This window comes from Callospermophilus lateralis, unplaced genomic scaffold, assembly GCF_048772815.1.
Source record: "Callospermophilus lateralis isolate mCalLat2 unplaced genomic scaffold, mCalLat2.hap1 Scaffold_831, whole genome shotgun sequence".
NCBI lineage: Eukaryota > Metazoa > Chordata > Mammalia > Rodentia > Sciuridae > Callospermophilus > Callospermophilus lateralis.
The window spans coordinates 315,575-335,940 of NW_027516379.1; the positions used below are offsets into that span (position 1 = coordinate 315,575).

The 20,366-nt window shown below is 35.3% G+C and overlaps 1 protein-coding gene across 1 annotated transcript in view; it reads right to left on the reverse strand.

The window, feature by feature from the left end:
* The window catches only part of LOC143386198 (roundabout homolog 2-like), a 144,572-nt gene extending 128,195 nt beyond the window's left edge, over window positions 1-16,377 (reverse strand). The window contains 1 exon segment of the mRNA XM_076841450.1: window positions 16,293-16,377. Within this exon segment, the coding sequence (XP_076697565.1) occupies window positions 16,293-16,377 (85 nt within the window).
* Window positions 16,378-20,366: the final 3,989 nt, after the last annotated feature.

Consider the following 20,366-nt stretch of genomic DNA (forward strand, 5'->3'; position numbering starts at 1 on the left):
ATAAATGGGTTAAAAATTATGCATAATTAGTTATAAATGCCATCTGTTTATTTATTATATTTTATATAACTTAGTTATATTGAATCCATTATAAATTCTGTATGCATTTCTATAAACATGAAAATCTTGATTAAACTTTTTGGGTCATTGTTGTAATCTTTCCATCTTAAACTGCAGTATAGACCAAAACACATCACTTTAATTCAATATAAGTGGTTAGCTCAATGGGAAGCCCATAAATTTTACTGCCAGAAAGACATTGACTAGTGAATTAAATTAAAAATTTATTCTTTTAGAACTTAAATAAACTATAGTGGGTAACATTCAATAGGAACGTTACTCTTCAAAATAGCATTTATTTGAAAAATTGGCATAAATCAATAATTGGAATGGAATCATACTACTAGTTGTAACTTCCTTTTATGAATCATATGGTAACTCCTAAAATCAAATAAAATCAAACTGTTAAAATGAGTAAACATTTCTCATTTATCTCATTTATCCACTTTAGCGTAATAATATTTACAATACATTATTATATGCTCATTTGCTCTTCTCTTCAACTAGATAAAAAGCTCCTGAAGGGCAGACTCTTCTTTGTATTCCTGTGACAAGCACAATGTCGGACACATGACAGATGTCTAAGGGTTTGTGGAAATGGTGAACTCAATTTCCAGTTCTATCTAGGTTTCTGCTGTACAAAATACTTATTTGAAGTTATATTGCAATATAATAGCCTTGTGGTATTTGATGAAAATTGTACTGTGCACAAATCAGAGTGGATGTTGACCAATTCTAGATAAAATATTAGACAAATTCTGAGAAAGAGACTGGAGTACACATCATAGCACTGGTAGGGAACTTAAGATCATGAGAACACAGGCCTGAGGTTTTCTTTAGAAATTTCTTCACAGCGATGTTTTTCTTTAAGACAGTGCACTTTTCAAAGCACCTTTACTTAAGGTTCATTTGAACTTCCAAACAACATTATGTGTTGCATAGGGCAGAAAAATATAATTTACCTCTTAAAAATAGGAAGAAAATCTTACAAAGAGAAAGGCAACAATTCAACCAGTGTCACACAGTGAATCAAATTTCACTCTTAAATATAGTTGCACCATACTGTGCAAAGCAGAATACTGTAACATTTATTTTCAAATAAAGCCCAAAATTCTAGAAAAGACTGGCACAATTAATAATGATACAAGCAGGAGGTGCGGAGGTGCCCTATTTCATTACTACTCATAGAACTGGATGGTGTTGATTGACTGTGGCACTTATACTACACACTCACCCCTATATAATATAGAGGTCTTACTAAGTTGATTAGGACCTGGCTAAGTTGCCTAGGCTGGCTCTGAACTTGCAATCCTCCTGCTCAGCCTCCAAAGTTGCTAGGGATTATAAGTGTGTGCCACTCACCATGTAACTATGACCACTCTTTTAACCTACTTTTCATTAGAAACATTATGTACACGAATATATGCAATAATAATTGGACTTATGTTTATTTTTTAAAAAACCAATCATTGCTACAACTAAAACGGTTATATTGTATTTGAAAAAAGAGGCTGTGCTTCTCTTTTATGTATCCCCTATTATAATGCTTAATGATAAATTACATTTTCACAAATATTTTCATTATATATCTAGAACATTAACTTCCTTTTTAAGGTCAAGTTTTCTATGTGGAAACAAAAATTGACTAGACAAATTTACAAGTTATTTATTTATGAAGCAATAAAACAGAAAGTCCATGAAAATTCAATGATTAAAAATTAATGCAGAACACACATTCTAAATATTGCTCTTAAGTTTAAAACAAAAACTGTTGTAATAATAAACACTGTTAGAAAAGTTGAAAATAGAATCTGTGTTCAATTAAAAAATATCACAGAATTTACTGCATATGATTGTCTTTTCATATATCCTGACCTATCTAATTACAATTACATGGTTCCAAAGCAATTTTACACAGGTAGTTTAAAACTTCTCCTTTGCAGTTTTTGAACTGAAGAAAAATGTCCAAGATTTATCTTAATCAGTAATAATAAACTATAAAACCCAAATAATGAATGAATTCCGGATTTTTTGAGTTTCCTATTTTTATTTTGCTTTTGTCTGTCATATTCATAATTCCCTGAGCCTTCTCACAGGAAAGTAATTCTCATGAATTTTTAAATCAGATCTCACAGTTCAAAAAACTGAGATCTATTTCTAAAAGGCCTTATTATAATGTTCTTTTGAACTCTCTGTGATTTCGATTGAGTTTTCCACATATGAAATAATCTTTTCAACCACATACGTAGTATGAATTAATGGATGCTTACCTTCAGACTTTTATATGTAAATGAATCACTATATCTCAGATTAGAAAAGGAGGGGCAGGAAAGCAACTGTATTAATCAATACTGCACATGGGCATATGAAACACTGTAACTTAAGTGTGAAACCTATAATAAAGATCTAAACAGTATTAAACAGTATTCTTATTTTACACTTGAATTAAAGTTAAAATTATGTGATAGAAGAAAACATTATTGCAAATCTGGCAAGTGAATCCAGAGTTGTGAAAATTAGAGTGGAGATGGCATACAATGTCTATAATAATATCATTACTTTCTGTTGTTGTTGATGTTAATGGTAGTTGCCTTGCTTTGCCATTTCTCTATTTTTTAAAAACTTTTACTGCCAATTGCTTACTCTGCTTCATTGGTTCTAAGTGATGCAGTACACTAAATCACTTGATTTTAGACATCACTAGTGAGAGTTACTCTTCAATTATTTTATGCCAGCTATATCCTCTAATTAGATGTTACTACTAAATAATATGGGACAAGTCTCATTTTATCTCCCCCTAGAATTGAATCACATAATAGGAAAAACTGCAATTAGATACACTGAAATATACATTAGTGAGTGATTTTTTTCAGCTGTAAACTTTAAGAATTTATGGTCAAAACTTGTTAATTATTTTACAATACAGTCAAAACTGCTTTCCACAAACATGACTCTTTGCTCCATTATTAAATATAGTAGGCAATGCTACATTCTATTTTTTCACTTTATTATGGAAGGTAAGCAATTGGCTTACTTTTCACACCCCATCCATGGGTTGTTAATAGTTTCATGCTTTAAGCATTTCATTGAAATTTTATTATATATGTAAAAATAACAGTGATATTTGCTAAATATGAGTCCCAATACAATGCAGTTAGGAAAGTTGTAAGAGACCTCAGAAATTTGGAGATGCTTGAAATCAGGAAAAATGCATCATATTAACATATTTAATTGGCAGAAGGAACTATAAACAAGTTTATTTTGAGGCTAAAATATACAAATACTCTTGTTTAATTGTCTCAGGGTTAGCATGAGATTTAACATAGCAATAGAAAACATGTGCAAGGATATCTTACATTTAAATTCTGGCAATCTCACTGAACATACAGATAGAAGTTGAAAGACCTTATTGAAGCACCTGTCTTCCACATTTCTCTTTACTCTCAACTACCTTATATGGCTGTAAGGAACAGCTGTCCTAAAAACATCATGATCATTTCACAGACTCTACTTAAAAACTTTGTACGTTTGTTCATTTTCAGATAAACATTTATATCAACTAATATTTTTGAACTTATTTTTAATCTAATCTAAAGTTTATGTTTCAAAAAAGCATGCAGGCTGCACTAATGCATGAACATTCCTTCCATTCTGCTCCATTTGGCTCAAAGTCTTCTACAAATCTAAATTTATTTTCTTTCTATCCTGACCATTTTCATTTTTATAATTTTTAGAACTTGAGAAAACTCTCTTCCTATAAAGTTTTCTGTAGTTTCTCCCTGTGAACATCTTTGAAAAATGGTTGTTTCAATCATTAAGTTTATAATTTAAATAGTATGTTTTATGTTGTCATTTTAATTCAAGAAATATAGACTATCTTGCAATGTGGTAAGTATGGTAGCACCTTTGTACTCTAAGCATGATGAGAGGAACCAGAATCATCGTTAAAGTGCAAAACCTTAGAACTCTGTCCAGAATTATTGAGAGTATTTACATGTAGCTGAGTGCAATGGCACACACCTGTAATCCCTGCTGCTCAGAAGGCTGAGGCAGGAGGATCCTAAGTTCAAGACCAGCCTCAAAAAGTTAGTGAGACTGTCTCAAAAAAAAAGAGGCAGGGGAGAAATAGATGGTAGGGAAGTAGCTCAGTGTTATGTTATCTACTTAACATACTGGGTTCAATCCCCAGTATGTTAAGTAGATAAATAAGTAAGTTATGTTTACATATACAGAAACATTTCATGATAGTCTCCAAAATCTGTGTAATTTTCATGTTTTTATGTATCAGTTAAAATAAATTTAATGAAAATAAAACAGAATAAAATCATGGAAACCAGATTGTAGTTGGAGAGAGCTTGCTTTGTAGGATGCACACATCAGCTCATCATAATACTTGGCCTCACATAGTTCAACAACTTGTAGCACAATATTAATAATCAAACAGGTAAAAAGGATCATGAGACAAGTGTGAAGTAAGCTTCAGTGTGAGAGGGGTGCTGGGGAAGAAGATCACAACCAAGTATGATTATAACTATTAATGTCATCAAATTCCATTAATAATAATGAACATTTATTTGCTAATTCTAATAAATATACTTGTTCCAGAGCTAGTCATTTAACATGCCTGATCATCTCCACAATGACCAGGGTGGTAGTTACTATTATCCTTATTTAACATATGAGTAACTTTAAAAAGAAAAATCTAAATACGATGGTCCAGCTCAGAGTATAAATGTCTATTTTCTCCATTATTACAACTTTTTCCAAATTCCCTTGCCTAAGTGTATCATTTTCGTTATTACATATATGTTATCTTTCCTATTCAGGATGCAGTGTTTCTTCCAAACTTGTTTGCAGTCTTTTAAATCTTCGAGATGACTTTATACTCATTTGATTCTCCTACAGAATTGATTGGAGGTAGTAAATAAATTTTTCAATGATATACAAAAGTTAACAATTCCCCACAGGAGAGTTTTTAAAGTTTTATTTAGTCATATAGGGCACATAGTGGTTTGTTTTAGCTATAAATGTCTAAATGTAAAGCAAAAGGGTTAAAGTCTATACATGTGAGTGTATGAACCGGTTGTGTGTGCATATGTGTGTGAATGTATGTGTAAATGTGTAAGGAAAATTATTAATTTAAAGCATGAGAGAATATGATAATGACATTAGCTCAAAGGTATCATGATTCTGCTATAGTCCCTAAATACACTGGTGATTTGGGGTATGTTTTATGTATTTTTATTTGCTTATTTACTTACCAAGAGAAATTATGTGAATTTATACTTAAAACTTTAACATGATAAATTAATTTAATTACATAATAATCCTTTTTTAAACAAGGCCTCAGGCCATATTTTTTTATTTATTTTTTAATTTTTTTAGTTGTTGATGGACCTTTATTTTATTTATTTGTATGTGGTACTGAGAATCGAACCCAGTGCCTCATGCATGCTAGGCAAGCACACTACCACTGAGCCACAACTCGAGCCCTTACATAATAATCCTACAGTAAATAATCCTGGGGTAAAAACTTCAATTCACCACTTTCTTAGGAAACCTGGATTATCTATTTTGAAGAAGTATCAGGCTCCCTCTTTAAAAAGACTTCTAAGAAAGTAAATATATTAGTTTTCATGCATCTCTGAACTTTTAAGTAGATATCTTAATAATTAAATCATACTCATAGAAAAATTTAACATATGTTTAGCTCTTTTAAAATGAATTCAGACACATCAGTTATTGTTTAAAATTCAATCTAACTTGTTAATAACAATTTTCTTAAGTAGACTGAGTTTATTTTGGAATAAGTGTTGTTTTGCTTTTTTTCTTGCATTTGTGCACAACTTATACAATAAATTGTAAGACTTTCCATCATAACTTGGTCATGTCTGAATAAATTAATGAAAAAGAAACAGTCTTTGAGAACCAAGGCCATTTTCATTCTCTAAAAAAAAAAAAAAAAGCATCCTTTCATTTCTTTTCTTTTTTTTCTTTGGTATAGTTGAATGACATTTTTCAAAGAAGTATCAAGGGTAGCTGGATTCTTTCAATGGATGAATAAAAGAGGAAGGAACCCCATTCATAGTACTCCTAGACTCTCTGTATTCATCAATCAATGGCAGTTGTAAATAGAGACACTGAAATTTGTTCCTTTAATCTGAAAAGGTATGGCGAGCGTTGGAGGAAAAGACCACCAAGAGACCCTCTCATGCAACAGCAAAGGGTTTATTGGGCATCCAGCATGCTGTGGCTCAGAGCTCACTTAAGAAGAGCAGAGAACAAAGAGTCCCAAGAGCCACTTGAGCAGAGTTCATATACATTCTTTAGAGAGGGCAGGGGCTTTACATACGTCATAGCCTCCTTTAGCAAATCATCATATACTGCGGGAAAATCAAATAACAACTCTAAAACATGATTAGCACATTCATTGGCAGGAACAGGTCCGGTGGGGGTGATTGGTCAGCACTAAGATAGGCATACATTTAAACTGATTGGTTGAAGCCCTGAGAAGTGTATGTGCTGAGCTGCACAGCCTCTGGGAAGGGGTGATTTAGTAACTACGTGGTCAAGGGAAGATTTCGACACACATCTAACAGGCGGTTCCAGGAATTGTCTTAACTGCCACAGAAATTTCAGGCTCTGAGTGCAGCTTGAAAACTTTACAAAACCTGGTCCTTTACATTTTAACTTCAATTTCTTTTATCCTTTCAAATCTAATGTTTTCTTCTTGCACTTGCAATGTTTTCTATTTCCGTCTTTTTAATGCAATCTCAGAAGGTGTTTCTGTTACCAATTTTCTAAAGTTTAAAATTATTTGAGCTTGGAAACAGCAAAATTTACTATTCAATAATATTCTATTTGAAAACTTCTGTTTAAATGAGATATCAAAGTTGAAAAAAACTTTAATAAAAAGCCCATTTCACTGTCAATATTGTTTAATTTTGCAAACGTTTATCACAGACTTCAAAATGTGTCAACCCAAATTTGGGTGCCCCTGGGATAAATAGTATAGGCAGGTGCATCATCTCCAGAGTGTTCTGCAAAACTTGGCCATCCCACCGCATAGCCTTTCTTTTGTGCTTCTATTAATTAAAAACCACAGCTAAAGAGAAGATAGTCCATGAGTGATAAGACATCTTCTGAGTACATGAAAAATAACTTTTCTGTTTGTCTGAGTGTGGGTTTGCTCAGGACCTGCACTCTTTTGCATGTTAGGATCTTTATTTGCCTAATGTCATCCAATATTTTTGGATCAAACAGTATAACGTACTGTATCAATTCCTCTTCTTCTTATTGGTGGAGAAAATTAGCCTAACTCTGAAAATCACAAGTTTTTCTAAATTCATGGACAATACATTAATTAAAAATTGCTTAGAAATTTATACTATTTTGTAATAGGAAATTTCAAGAGAAAAAATGCTAGGTAAGAAGCCTTTGCTCTTCTATGTTAAAAGCACAAATGTTTTTTATCATGTTTCATTTTATTGGATTTAGTTTTGTTCTTTCACTTACTCAAACTATATTAACTGAAATCTTACTGGGGGCTGGTAACTTGATCAGTGAAAGATAAATGTGGTCCCTGCCCTCACTGTTTATTTTGGACTCCAAATTATATTCTGGGACTGGATATAAAGGATTATAAATGAAAATGACTGAGTCTGTCCATCCTTCTTTCTTTTAATTTGCAGTTAGAATTTTGTCAAGTTTTTATGAGAGAAGGAATGGCAGCATTTAAATGAAAAACTTAAAGTTTTAAACATTCCTGGAGAACATTTATTTTTTTAAAAAAATTCTGTGCTTATAAAATTACTCAAGAATGTCACCATTGAGGGAACAAAAAAATTATGCTATTGGAAAAAAATTATTATTACAGAAATTAAAAGGGTAGTCATAATTGCCTGAATATGAACTTTGTGACTTAAGCAACCACTTTAGTATCTTATTTCCAAAACAAATCCTTTTCAGTGTTTTGTCCCACAACAAATACAAATGTTGCTTTTATATTTGTTTCACACATTTATAATTAGATGTTCAGTTTACAAAAGATAACAAACTAAGAATAGTCATGACAAAAGGAAAATAAAATGAAGACCTCCTGACTGCTCAGCTAATGCTCTTTAAGGAAACATATCATGTGACTATATTCTGGTTGCTTGGCTTCTGTTGCCATTGTTACAAATTCTATTTTATGCCTGTAAATTCTATCTCCTAAATTTGCATGCACAGAGCACCATTTATTACACCAATGACATGTTTCCTGGTATTCTTGATCTGGCTTGAATAGTTAATTGCTTTATTTCAACTCTTCACATAATATATATGAAGTTACAAATCGTCAAAAACATATATAATCTAAAGCTTATTAAAGATGTTTTGCCTCAAAGAACATCCATATATCCTTAGTCAACAGACCAGGAATTGCTAAAGTTAAAAGTTTAGTTATGTTTTTAATTTCTAGCACATTGACTATTTAATTCTTCATCCAATCAATATTTAAGGCAAGCATCTACATGAGATATAGATTCATGCAAAGTTCCAAACATTCCCTGGAAGACCAATCAAATAAATAATGACTTATAACTTCTGGAATTCTTCTGGCAAATCTTCCTAAAATCTCTAATGTTGATTTCATAGAATATCAAAAATAAATACTTTGTTTATGTGCTCTTTTAACTAATGTTTCCATCCTAAATATAGTACAATGTTGCCAAATACAAATTTAGCTGCATTAAATAAAACTGTATTGGAGAGAGTTGTGTTTGTTCAGTGTAAATTAAATCACTAATGTGGCAAACAGTAAAAATGCACCAGGTAAAAACAATAAATGCCTGCATTTTTCCCTCAAATAATTTTATGTCTTTTCTTTGTGAAACAATACAAGTCTTAAAAAGTAAACTCAATGTTAATTAGATTAATTCTTGAAAAAGTTTAATAAACAAGACATTAACAATGAGGGAGAACAGCTACACTGCATTTCAGAGACTCAATAAAAAACTAACCTTTTTGAAGAGATATTAATTCAAGAAGAAATAGAAGAAAATTAGATTAATGGTCCTTGGAATGGAGAATTTCAAAGGTGTCTCCATCATCTGCAGGGATTTTAGTTTTTTTTTGTGAACAGTCTTTACTATATATCATTCGAACAAAAAACATTTTATATATAGTTGTGGAATTATGTTTTGTAAGAAAAACCACGTGACATATTTGATTCACGTTCTGATTCTAGTTTCAAGTTAAGAAAGTGGATAAATTGGCTTAAAGCATCTTATTTACAAAAATCTGGAATATTTATTCATTATAATTTTACTCTAAGGCATCATGCTCTGATACAAAGTTTGACTTAGAACTATTTCTGACATCATCTAGAAGAGTGCAACTTCATTTTCCTGCTTTGTGTATAACATACTCTGAGGGTCATAGTCTAAGAAACTCTGGAATATAGGTCATCTATGTGGAACACTCAAAATTTGATGCATCTTGCCTTCTGAACATGACCTTTTGTGTTATCGGTGAATCTAGCATACAATTATTGTGATTGCTTGATAATGTGATCACTTGGTTGATTTAATCTGTTTTTTAAATGAGTGTGATCTCTGTGGTCAGTTGTATTGCAAATGTAGCTGTTGTGTTTAGATGTTGGGAAATAAAGCAAACAGTTGAAACTAAGAACAGCAAGTGTGATGAAAATGATAAGGCATAGAAATCTGCAGGATGCTCTGTGTGAGCCATCTTGATCAAGCAAGATATATTTGAACCTAACATACATATATAGGCACATAAGCATACTATGCACATACACTTTAAGGCAAGTTGCACAAAATGTTTACCTTTATTTATCCCACTAAATGCAAAGCATAGACTCTATTCTTCTATTATTCCACTCAACTGCACTCTACTCCACTCCATTCCATTGGTTCATATTAGTTAAAAATATAATGGGCTTGGCACTGTGGCACAGACCTATAATCCCAGCAGCTCCAGAGGCTGAGACAGGAGAATCTTGAGTTTAAACACAACCTCAGCAACAGCGAGGTGCTAAGCAACTCAGTGAGACCCTGTCTCTAAAGAAAATACAAAAATGGGCTGAGGATGTGGCTCATGAACTTAGGGTAATGATGTCTAAATCATTCCACAGTCTTTCCTACCCCCATATGCGCTCCCGTTCCCTCCTTCCCTTTTGCCCTATTTAAAGTTCCTCCATTCCTCCCATGCTACCCACCCATCACCATTATGAGTCAGTATCCTATATCAAAGAAAATACTTGGCCTTTGGTTTTTAGGGATTGGCTTACTTCACTTAACATTATATTCTCCAACTCCATTCATTTACCAGCAAATGCCATGATTTTATTCCTTTTTATTGCTGAGTAATATTCCAATGTGCATATATACCAAAATTTCCCTACCCATTCATCTACTGAAGGGCATCTGGGTTGGTTCCACAATTTAGCTATTGTGAATTATGCTTAGATAGTTTGAAGAGCTTGCTAAAGCTATGGAATGATGAGGGGATGATGAGGGGATTCCATTAGATTCTTTAATAGATTCATGACATCCCTTTGAAGTAATGAAATCTACACGGTATAAAGCTATTTACAGTTAGAACTCTATATAATACCTACTTATTATATTATCAACTTTATTTGTATTATCTCATTTAATCTTTACAACAGTGTTTTTAGATTGGTCAAATTATACCCCAGCATTATAGTTAAGGGAATTAATGTTCAATGGGAGGAAATAATTTTTTTATTCACCAACATCATAAAAATAAATAAAATATTAATACAGAAAGTTTGACTCCAAAACTATTTTTAAGCTTGCAAAATCCAGTAAGATAATTTATTTCTTTTCTTTGTTCCAACAAAAAGATTTCTTCATGACCTTCTCTGTGCCATGCTCCATGAACATAAAATTAACTGACTGCTCTGATAGCATTTGTTGTAAAGGATAAACAGAAATCAAGGTTGAAGTTCATTCCTAAACTAACAGAAGAGGCAGAAAAACATAATCAGTTACACATTGACTATGAAAATAAGGTAATTCCTTTCTTCAGAATTTTTCTTAAAGAAGAAATCTGTAAGTTTATCAACAGAAGAAAAAAAAATATGTTGGATTTGATGTCTTCCAACTTTGTACTCTAGGAATCTGCCACATTTTTCCTACTGTGAAATTTTTGGTTTGGAGTGGTACACTATCATCGGGTCACCTGGTAGGTCTCTGGCCTCACATACATTCTCTTGAAAGTCAACATTTTAACTCTAGAGTTACTGTTTGTAGTAAGGAGATTAATGATTGCTCTTGGTTGCAGCCTATATGGAAATCTACACAGTCAGCAGCAGTGTTCTGGTTATGGGAAGAGGACTCAGGTGATGCAGGGCTGTGATTCATTGCTACTAAACAATTTCAGTAAAGTTCAAGGTCTTTAGGTCTAAGTGTAACTCATGAAACTTACCCCTTACCTGTCAGCTTCTCTGACAATATTAATAAAAATTTAGAATGACAGCAAATACAGAACTCTGCACAGAATCACCTGAGGCTGAATTACTTATTATAATAGGCAACAGAACTCAACCTACAAGGTAAAATCTTACTTTCCTTCTGTAATTTCACAAAAATTTTGATAGAAACACCTTTGAAGCAGAATGGTGCCTAACACATTTATTATTATTATTATTATTATTATTATTATTATTATTATTATTTGAATATAATGAATGTAGGTAAAGAAACTAAGAGTAACTGATTCAAGTTAGTGTTATCTGCTAAAATGTTTGATATGATATGAAAGTACTTAGATTTTAAGATAATGTCAAACTAATTATAAAAGCAAAGTTAATATGGGAAGTTACAACTGATTTCAACTATTCTAAATGTTATTCTTGAGTTTTCTTTACAGTCAGTTAAAAGCCATATGGGAAATTATGTCTACTTGATTTCTAGTCCTTTCATAACCTTTGTCTAATTTTGAGCCCAAATTTATATACCATACTTTGCTTTTTGGAAATTTAGTTACTGCTGAAAATTAATTAATCTTTAGAGAACAAGACTTATCACCATTCAAAAATTTCCAATAAACTCTGAAAGCAATTCCAAAAGAAGAGCCTTGCAACATGACTACAAAGTATCAGGTGCCTGAGGCAGATTCCAGGAGCCGCCCTATTCCCCCCACCCAACAGGGTCCATATACAACTCAATCAATCTAGCACCACAGCAATTATATACAACTTAACTCAAATCATCATCTCAATGGTTCACTGGTGTCACCTTTCAACCACTCCTTCTGGCAATATGCCAGGCATCATTCTGACTGTGGCTGTGGCTCTCAACAGGTTCCAAAAAATTTGTGCTGTTTTAAGTCACTACCTTTGTGCAAATTTGTTACATGGGGATTGAAAAGTGACAGTTACTGGCATTCTTCTTTAAACATGGGGAAAATTGAATCAAATGGGGGAATTCCTCTATGTTAGGTCCCCAGGCCTGGGAAAATCCTATCTGGATTATCTCTGCCCTCTGGGAGCTTCACTGTGTCTTCTTGCTTCTGCATGGAAGGGAACTTTTGTAAGTAGCCGTGTGGCTTGCCCAGTCCCCTCCTGCCAGAGAACTTGATAGTTCTGAGCATCTCCCCCTGTCCTGTGGTCTGTACCTGTCAGTTCCCACAGGCAGCTCTCCTGCTGATGAGACAGCCCAGTTCCTTGTGGGCCCCTTGGATGCCTCATGAGACAGAACATGTGCTCTCATCTTGCTGAGGTTGTTCCTTTTCCATTTTCAGCTTCTTCTGGGGTGGCTGAAGGATAATTCCAAGAAGCTCCCTGGTGGCTCTCTAAAAGGACTGAGAAGACCCACTGGCATTACTTGAACCCCTGGTGTTGAATGCTGGGACCTTTCCATCTTCCTGAGATTGCAGCAAAGGGCTGTACTGCTGTACCCATTCAGCTCTTTGTGCTAACCTCCAGAGCAGCAATCAATTATTTTTAGCACCTTTTGCCATCTGTAGAGGATGAGGATTTCCCATATCGACAGCTCTTTCCTCAGTTTCTCCCTCTCTCTCCCCACCCCCCAATTTTACTATAAACATAAAGAAGAACCAGCTTTCACTTCAACACTTTGCTTAGACATCTCCTCAACCCAACTTGTAAACTCACCATTGACAGGTCCTACCTCCTAAAGGGAGGGAACCATTTTCCTAAGCTTCTGGCCACTGTGGAACAAGGGTCTCCCTTCCTGCAGTTTCAATAACATGAGGTTTTTTTCTTCTGAGAACTCCCTTGCAGTCCTTTTGGGGTCCATAATTATAGCAGTTTTCAAAGCAATCTAGGCATTTACAATTATTATCATTCTTCTCAAAATTCCAGCAGCTTAGTTTACCAGCAGATTCCAAAACACTTTGCACATATTTGAGGTTTTGTTATGGTAGCATGGCTGGTACCAGAATTTATATCAGTGTTCTGTTGCTTCCATACCTATGATCACAAACTTAGAAACTTAAAAAAGGACCCACTCGCTACCTCCCAGTTTCTGTGCACCAGATGTCTAGCAGGACTCAATCGAGTTCCCAGCTTAAGGAGTCAAAGCAGGACCAACTGAGGTCCTGCTGGCCTGTTTCCCTCAGGAACATCAGGTCCTCTTCCAGGCCCATTCTTGTGACTGGGGGAATACAGCTCCTTGAAGTTGCAGACTAAGGTTCCCGTGTCCTCCTGGGTATTTGGGCAGCAGTCACTCTTGGCTCCTTGCAGTCATTCTCCAATCCCTACTTATGGTCCTCTCCATCTTCAAAGGCCAGCAACAGTGTTGCAAAATACAATTGAACAAAGATTCTCCCAGACAGTCACCCCCAAGGTGGGGTTTAGTTCTATAATCTTGCTTGAACTGGGACTTTCCTTCATTTACTTTAGTGTGTGATAAGTGAGCTCCTGATATAACCCCCTACAATGGACTTTACCATGACTTTCCCTGCTCCCATCTGAGCATATTTTGATTATGATATTTCTCTCTACAGGTTCCTGTGTGGCATCCAATGGCAGCACCTTGGTTCTCCTGAAGTTCAGGAACTGTGCCAGGGTTTCTTTTATGTAACTTGTGTACATATCCAAAAGTCCTGCTTTTTTCTAATCCATCACAAATTATAGACTGAAGTGCTAGACACTTGTGTAATTGGTATTTCTAAATTCTTCTGGAAGCAAATAATGAATGCACATAAAAAATAAAAGTAATAAAATATTCTTCATTGATTTCATTTTAAAGTTAGCCCAATTAAACTAAGAGGGATTATAAAATCAATTCACTACAAAAATTCTATCAAATAAGAAATGAATCTTGAGAAGATTTAACTGATGCCAATTATTAAATTATAGTAATTATTAAATTATTTTTGCAAAATGCTCATATGCTTTAACATATTTTTAAAGCACATTAATTAAGCAAAAATATATTTGCTTTCTTCTTTGAGGGAAGCTCCTTCTACCCATAATTGCAGAAGATTATAAACTATTTGCTTTTAGCCTCCTCAGATTAAAAGATGTAATCAGAGACAGAATGACAAATTAATTGAAATAAAAAAGCTTTTTATAAAACTTGAAAAGTACTATCATCTTGTTATGTATTCATTCATATGAGTAATGTTCCATTTGAGGTCAAACAAAATATTTTCCAAAAGTTATAAGTTTCTGTTGAACTACTATATTTCAAGTTTCTCAGCCTTAACTTCTGTAAAAATCATGTTATATTGAATAAAAATACAATTTTTAATAAGTACAGAACTAACACTGAAAAAGGTACAGATGGACATATGTTTTTTCTTGTGGTTTTCCTGTTTATTCATGTTAAAGAGTACATAGAATTAAATCCATAAAAATGGAAGCTGTTTGAATCAGACCATCCTGATTCTAAGGTAACACAGAAGATCAGCTTTCTTTAAAATGGACAGAGAACTGGTATATGTGTGCTTTTTGTTTTTCTCTGGTGGGGAATTAATATGAAATATCAAGTTTTCAAAGGTTTCCATTTGTGGTCTTTAAAAAACATAGCTGTAATTTTGTGAACCTTATGCCAATGATTTGCCCCCACCTCTGATGCTGAGCTGTCCTGGTCAAATGCCTTGACTTTTATAAGATGTGACAGGAAGCTATGTGGGGCAATTTCAGAATAGAGACCTCACCAGCTTTCACAGCTTTTCACAACCTCCTCCCCGATTGCCCCCAGCCCTTGAGGAACTCTGGACCCCCAGGAAGAGAAGAAGACCCAGTACCGAATTTTAGGGTCTCTCAGCTGCTAGACTACACATGCAGTGACCTCCCCCCACCTCAGGGCAGCTGCATGAGGCGGCCCAATAGGCATCAGAGCAACCAGTTGAACACAGCATGGTGGAGAAGTATAGGTAAGGGTTGTTTTCAGCCACTAAGCTTCAGGTTAAGGGATTCAATGCAGCCACAGAGTCCAAAAATCTAATCCTCCACCAAAAGCTGGTACAAAAAATGAGTCCTCTTTCAAAAACTCCACTTTACCACAGACTTCTTTACAAACTGCTATATACAAAGAGATTCTGTACCAACATTTTAATGATCTTTTTCTATTCAATGAGTCAAAAGGAGGTAATATTGCATTCATCATTTTCAGAAAAATGCATTAGAGAATAATATTAATAGAAAAGATTATTTTTATACTTTGAAAATTTGTAATTAATTTCTCCTATTCAAAAATTACACTTAGTGTATTTTTATCTTTAAATAAATTAAAATTTACAGTATCGTTTTATCAGTGTAAGAGCTCGCAGGCTTCAAACCATCTTCAATTTCTCAGGGACAGGCAGCCAATTCTGCAGGTAATATTTCCTCCATTGTATTGTTATCTGATTTCTCCTTTTTCTTGAGAATTTTTTTTTCTCCTTGGCTTAGAGGAGTGAGAAAATCTATTGGGGTAAAATTCACCTAGACCAATGTGAGAAATGGAGCCCATGAGTGGAAATCTAGGCTCTGGCTTTTTTTTTTTTTTTTAATTAATTGAAGGATCCCTTCGGTCCATCTTTCTTTTCTTTTATTTTTTAAATTTTTAAAATATTTATTTATTTATTTTTAGTTATTGGTGGACACAACATCTTTGTTTGTATGTGGTGCTGAGGATTGAACCTGGGGCCGCACGCCTGCCAGGTGAGTGTGCTACTGCTTGAGCCACATCTCCAGCCCTAGGCTCTGGCTTGAGACACAAAAGCCTCCTGCCTCAGCGGAGCCAAACCAGAGCGGGGCTGCTGCAGGGGCCCCGCAGCTCTTCTGCTGCCGACTCTGTGGGCCTGGTTCTTCTTTATTCCAGAAGGTTCCATCTTCCATGGAATGCCTTGGCCTTCCTTAGACAAGTATACAGAATCTTCAGGTTGGAGCTTTAAAAGCTCTCATGAGGAAGGATTCCCCCTCTGAGAAATGTGTCATTTTATGTTCACCAGGTCTGAACTCAAGCAATTATAAATCCGTATCCCCTACTCTAAACGATGATCACCCACAGTGATGATGAAAGAAACAATTACTATTTAATTTAATAGTTAGTATTAAATAAAATAAGGTCCACACAAGAAAAATCAAATTTATGTTACTGGTTCCTAGAGCATTGTCTTATCTTCCACCACTGCAGCTGTGATGCTGGTCTGTAAGTCTGTTACAGTCATTTTTATTTTCTTATTTGTAATATCTGAATAAGGACTGACTTGTTTTACTGATTCCTTAAAGTTTATTTACATAAATAGCATTAGTTCTGGATTTCACTTATTTAATCCCTTCAAATATTAGTAGGGGGAAATTGAAATATGCAATAAATACTACTTCCCCTAGAGAGATTGTTATGGCTCTTGCTATCCCCAGTCTGATAAGGGCATATATTCCTAAATGTGCCCCAATTTAAGTAGGAGGTGGTGCTTCCAATTCAGCTGTCACTTTCAACAACTGTCAGTATTCATTTGAGACAAATGGTTTCCATTTTCAATCAGCGAGCTATCCTAATTATCATGTGACACTAAAATATTTAGCTTAAATTTACACACATACATTTTCATTAAAATACATTTTTAAAAAAATTCTTCAGTCATCAAATCACCATCTATTTTTCTACAAAATTTTGCTTTTATCGTTAAGATGTCTTTATTGATTTATTGTTAATTTCTCATTTTTCTTGAGAATTGTTTTTTCTCCTTGGCTTAGAGGAGTGAGAAAATTTATTGGGGTAAAATTAACCTAGACCAATGTGAGAAATGAAGCCCACATGTGGAAATCTAGGCTCTAGCTTGAGAAACAAAATCATTGTGACAGAAATAGTTTCATTTCAGCCCAAAAATTTTATCCTTAAAGTTTAGATTTTTTTTTCACTTTATTCTATTTGTGTATATATATACACACACACACACACACACACACACACACACACATTCATACATACACATTTATATATATTTTAATGAGGTGCAGAGGATCACATGTGCTAGGCAAGTGCTCTACCACTGAGCTGCATCCCCAACCCCTAAAGTTTAGAATTTTTCAATGAGCAAAACAGAATTACTTAACGAATCTCAAATTAAAGGCAAACATTCTTGTCATAGGCCAAAAAGAAGTAATATTCATTTACCTCTTTGAGATCATTGATTTTCTCAGGTAGAATTTTCCCCCAGTATCTGAAAGTCCAAAAGGAACCTTGCTACCTGTCCTACCGCCTGTCTCACTAGCAGAGCCCTGACTGGCTGTCTGGCACTCCTTCCCCAGGATGCACTTCAGGATGGACAATTTGGGGAATCATATGCATGCACCCACCACAATCCGGTTCCTCGGCCTCCCACTGTCCTTCCCTGGGCAGTCCCCAGCCTGGCTTCCTCTGGCTCTCCGCTTCCCTATTTCTGTTCCACCATGCTGAGCTACATAGAATGGCAGAAGAGAGACATCAGGGTGGTTTTTGATGGCTTTGTACACCATATAAACTAGGCCTCCCTAACTTCTTGTTGCCCAAGAGAAACACGCCCTCGTGATCAAACCATTGTTTGGGGGCTTTGTTACCCATACTCAATATAACCTCTAACTATGTTCCCAACCTGATGCCCTCTAATCCTTGAGAAGTGCATCACAATCCATTTGAATAATGTCACCTGAAGTTGTGCAGTACTCAGCCTGTGCAGTTATCTGTGGTGACTCTTCACTGTCCTCAAACCATGAAGCTCCTAACATTCAAATATGACTTCACCTTAAAGTAAATTCAAAGACATACTCCCTTTTGAAGGATGTACAACATAGCTCCTTTTTTATTACTATTATTTCCTGTGTTCTCTTAGACAAAATGATTGCTTCTTTCTTTCTTTCTTTCTTTCTTTCTTTCTTTCTTTCTTTCTTTCTTTCTTTCTTTCATGGTACTGGGGATCTCACTGAGTTTCTTAGAGTCTCACTAAGTTGTTGAGGCTGGCTTTGAACTTACAATCCTCCTGCCTCAATCCTCCTGAGCCACTGGGATTACAGGTGTGTTCCCTGTCCCTGGCTTCCTTCTTTATTTTAGATTGTAGGTCTCTAAGCATAAACTTGATTCCCTCCCTTTCCATTTACTCTAGGCTTTTAATGTACCTAATTTGGTTGGAAATAAATGTTTTATTATTTTTTGAGATTGCAACAATAAATGCAGTGGGACTCTTGTGTGACCATTTTGTGAGGCTGGGCATGGAAGTTTACAGTTGTAGTGTCATGGGAACACTAAAAAATTTCATATGTGGAACATTTTGGATTTCAGATTTCTGGATTCAGGATGCTCAGCCTATGTATGCACCGTGAAGCTGTTTATTGTTTCCATCTGACAGTGTTTAAATTACTTACTACTATTTCACAAGCCCCGCCCCAGAACCTCAAAACACCACTGGCCTTGTCAGCCCCTATATTTCTGGGGTTCCCGGGGCTCAGCTGGACAATTTTTTCTCTGATCTCTCTTGGGGTTCTTCATAAAGTTGTTGCTCATGGTGGTGGAGGCTGGAATCATCCCAGGACCCACTGCCCCCTGGGATGTGGGCTGGCTGGACCTCTCCCTGTCCCTGGGATGACCTTTTGGGGCCACTCTGCACTGCTTCTGAAAGGGGGCGGGGTAGACCTTTGGTTGATGGTAAAGCATTGTAATCAGCTACTTGATAATCATAGCTAGCAAGTCTTCATCTTGCTTAGCTGGTAATTCTGCAAAATGAATCATATTTTGGCGTTCTTTTAATTTTTGAAGGAGAGGCTTTTTTCTTTCACATTTTATAAGTAAAGACTATTTTAAGACATGCTTTCAAGAATAGCACTGAATAAAGCTGGCACCTAATTTTTTTAAATGTGAAATTTAAATAAGGTTTGTTTTAAAAGAGTATTTAAGAGAGCAACACAGCTGGCTATCCCTATCAATACACTTATCATGCCAATCAAATCTTTTGCATGGTCTAGGTCTCCCTCAAGACCAATCAACATAACTAACATAATGCTGTTGGGTGCAGAGCAGGCTGAACTGTGTTGTCTGCAGGGCAGGCTGAACAGATGTTGGCTGCAAGATAGCCCAGGCACTCAAACCCCCCTCTATCTGGTCCTTTATCACCTGTTTGTGTCAAGTCCCGCTCAAGGCTGAGCACTTAACACCCCTTGGGCCAACAAGGCAGCTTGCAGACCCAGAGGCCCCATTAGATTTGGGCTATAAAAACTCCCTCCTGCCAGGCACCTCTTTCTCTTGCTCTCTCTCTCTTTCTTGCACGTGCTCTCTGTCTCTCTCTCTCGCTCTTGCTCTCCTCCCTGTTCATCTCTTCCCTTCTTTCTCTCTCTTTCCTTCTTTTCTTTCTCTTTGTTGCACTGATGCAATAAAGATCTTTTGGTTGCTCCGAGTGTTGTGGTCAATTTTCTTTCAAATGCACGTGTTTGTGTAGATAAGGCCTTATTAATATTAGCATTAAAATCATTTGGGATGAGTTTGATAGACCTTCATTGTCTTAGTTCCAGCGTTTGCCATGTTTAATAGTGTGTGAGAGGACAGAATTTAAATTTGTGGGGAAATATGAAAGATGGCCGGTGATAACTTTTTTCCTGAACCTTTCCAGATTCAAAGTGACTAGAATACTGTACAGGGTGCTATCTGAAAAGAAGTAAGTAAATATGACTTAAATATGACTTGATATGAGAGGTGGTACATGTGCACCTCCAAGCAGTCCTGGGCCTGGTCATAATCAGAGAAGCTTGGGAGGCCTCTGACGCTGCTGTGACTCTGTGTGTCAGCCTTGTGCCTAGAATGCTGTGGCCTGCTGCTGCCACTTTCCACACACAAGAGCCCTACCGGGCT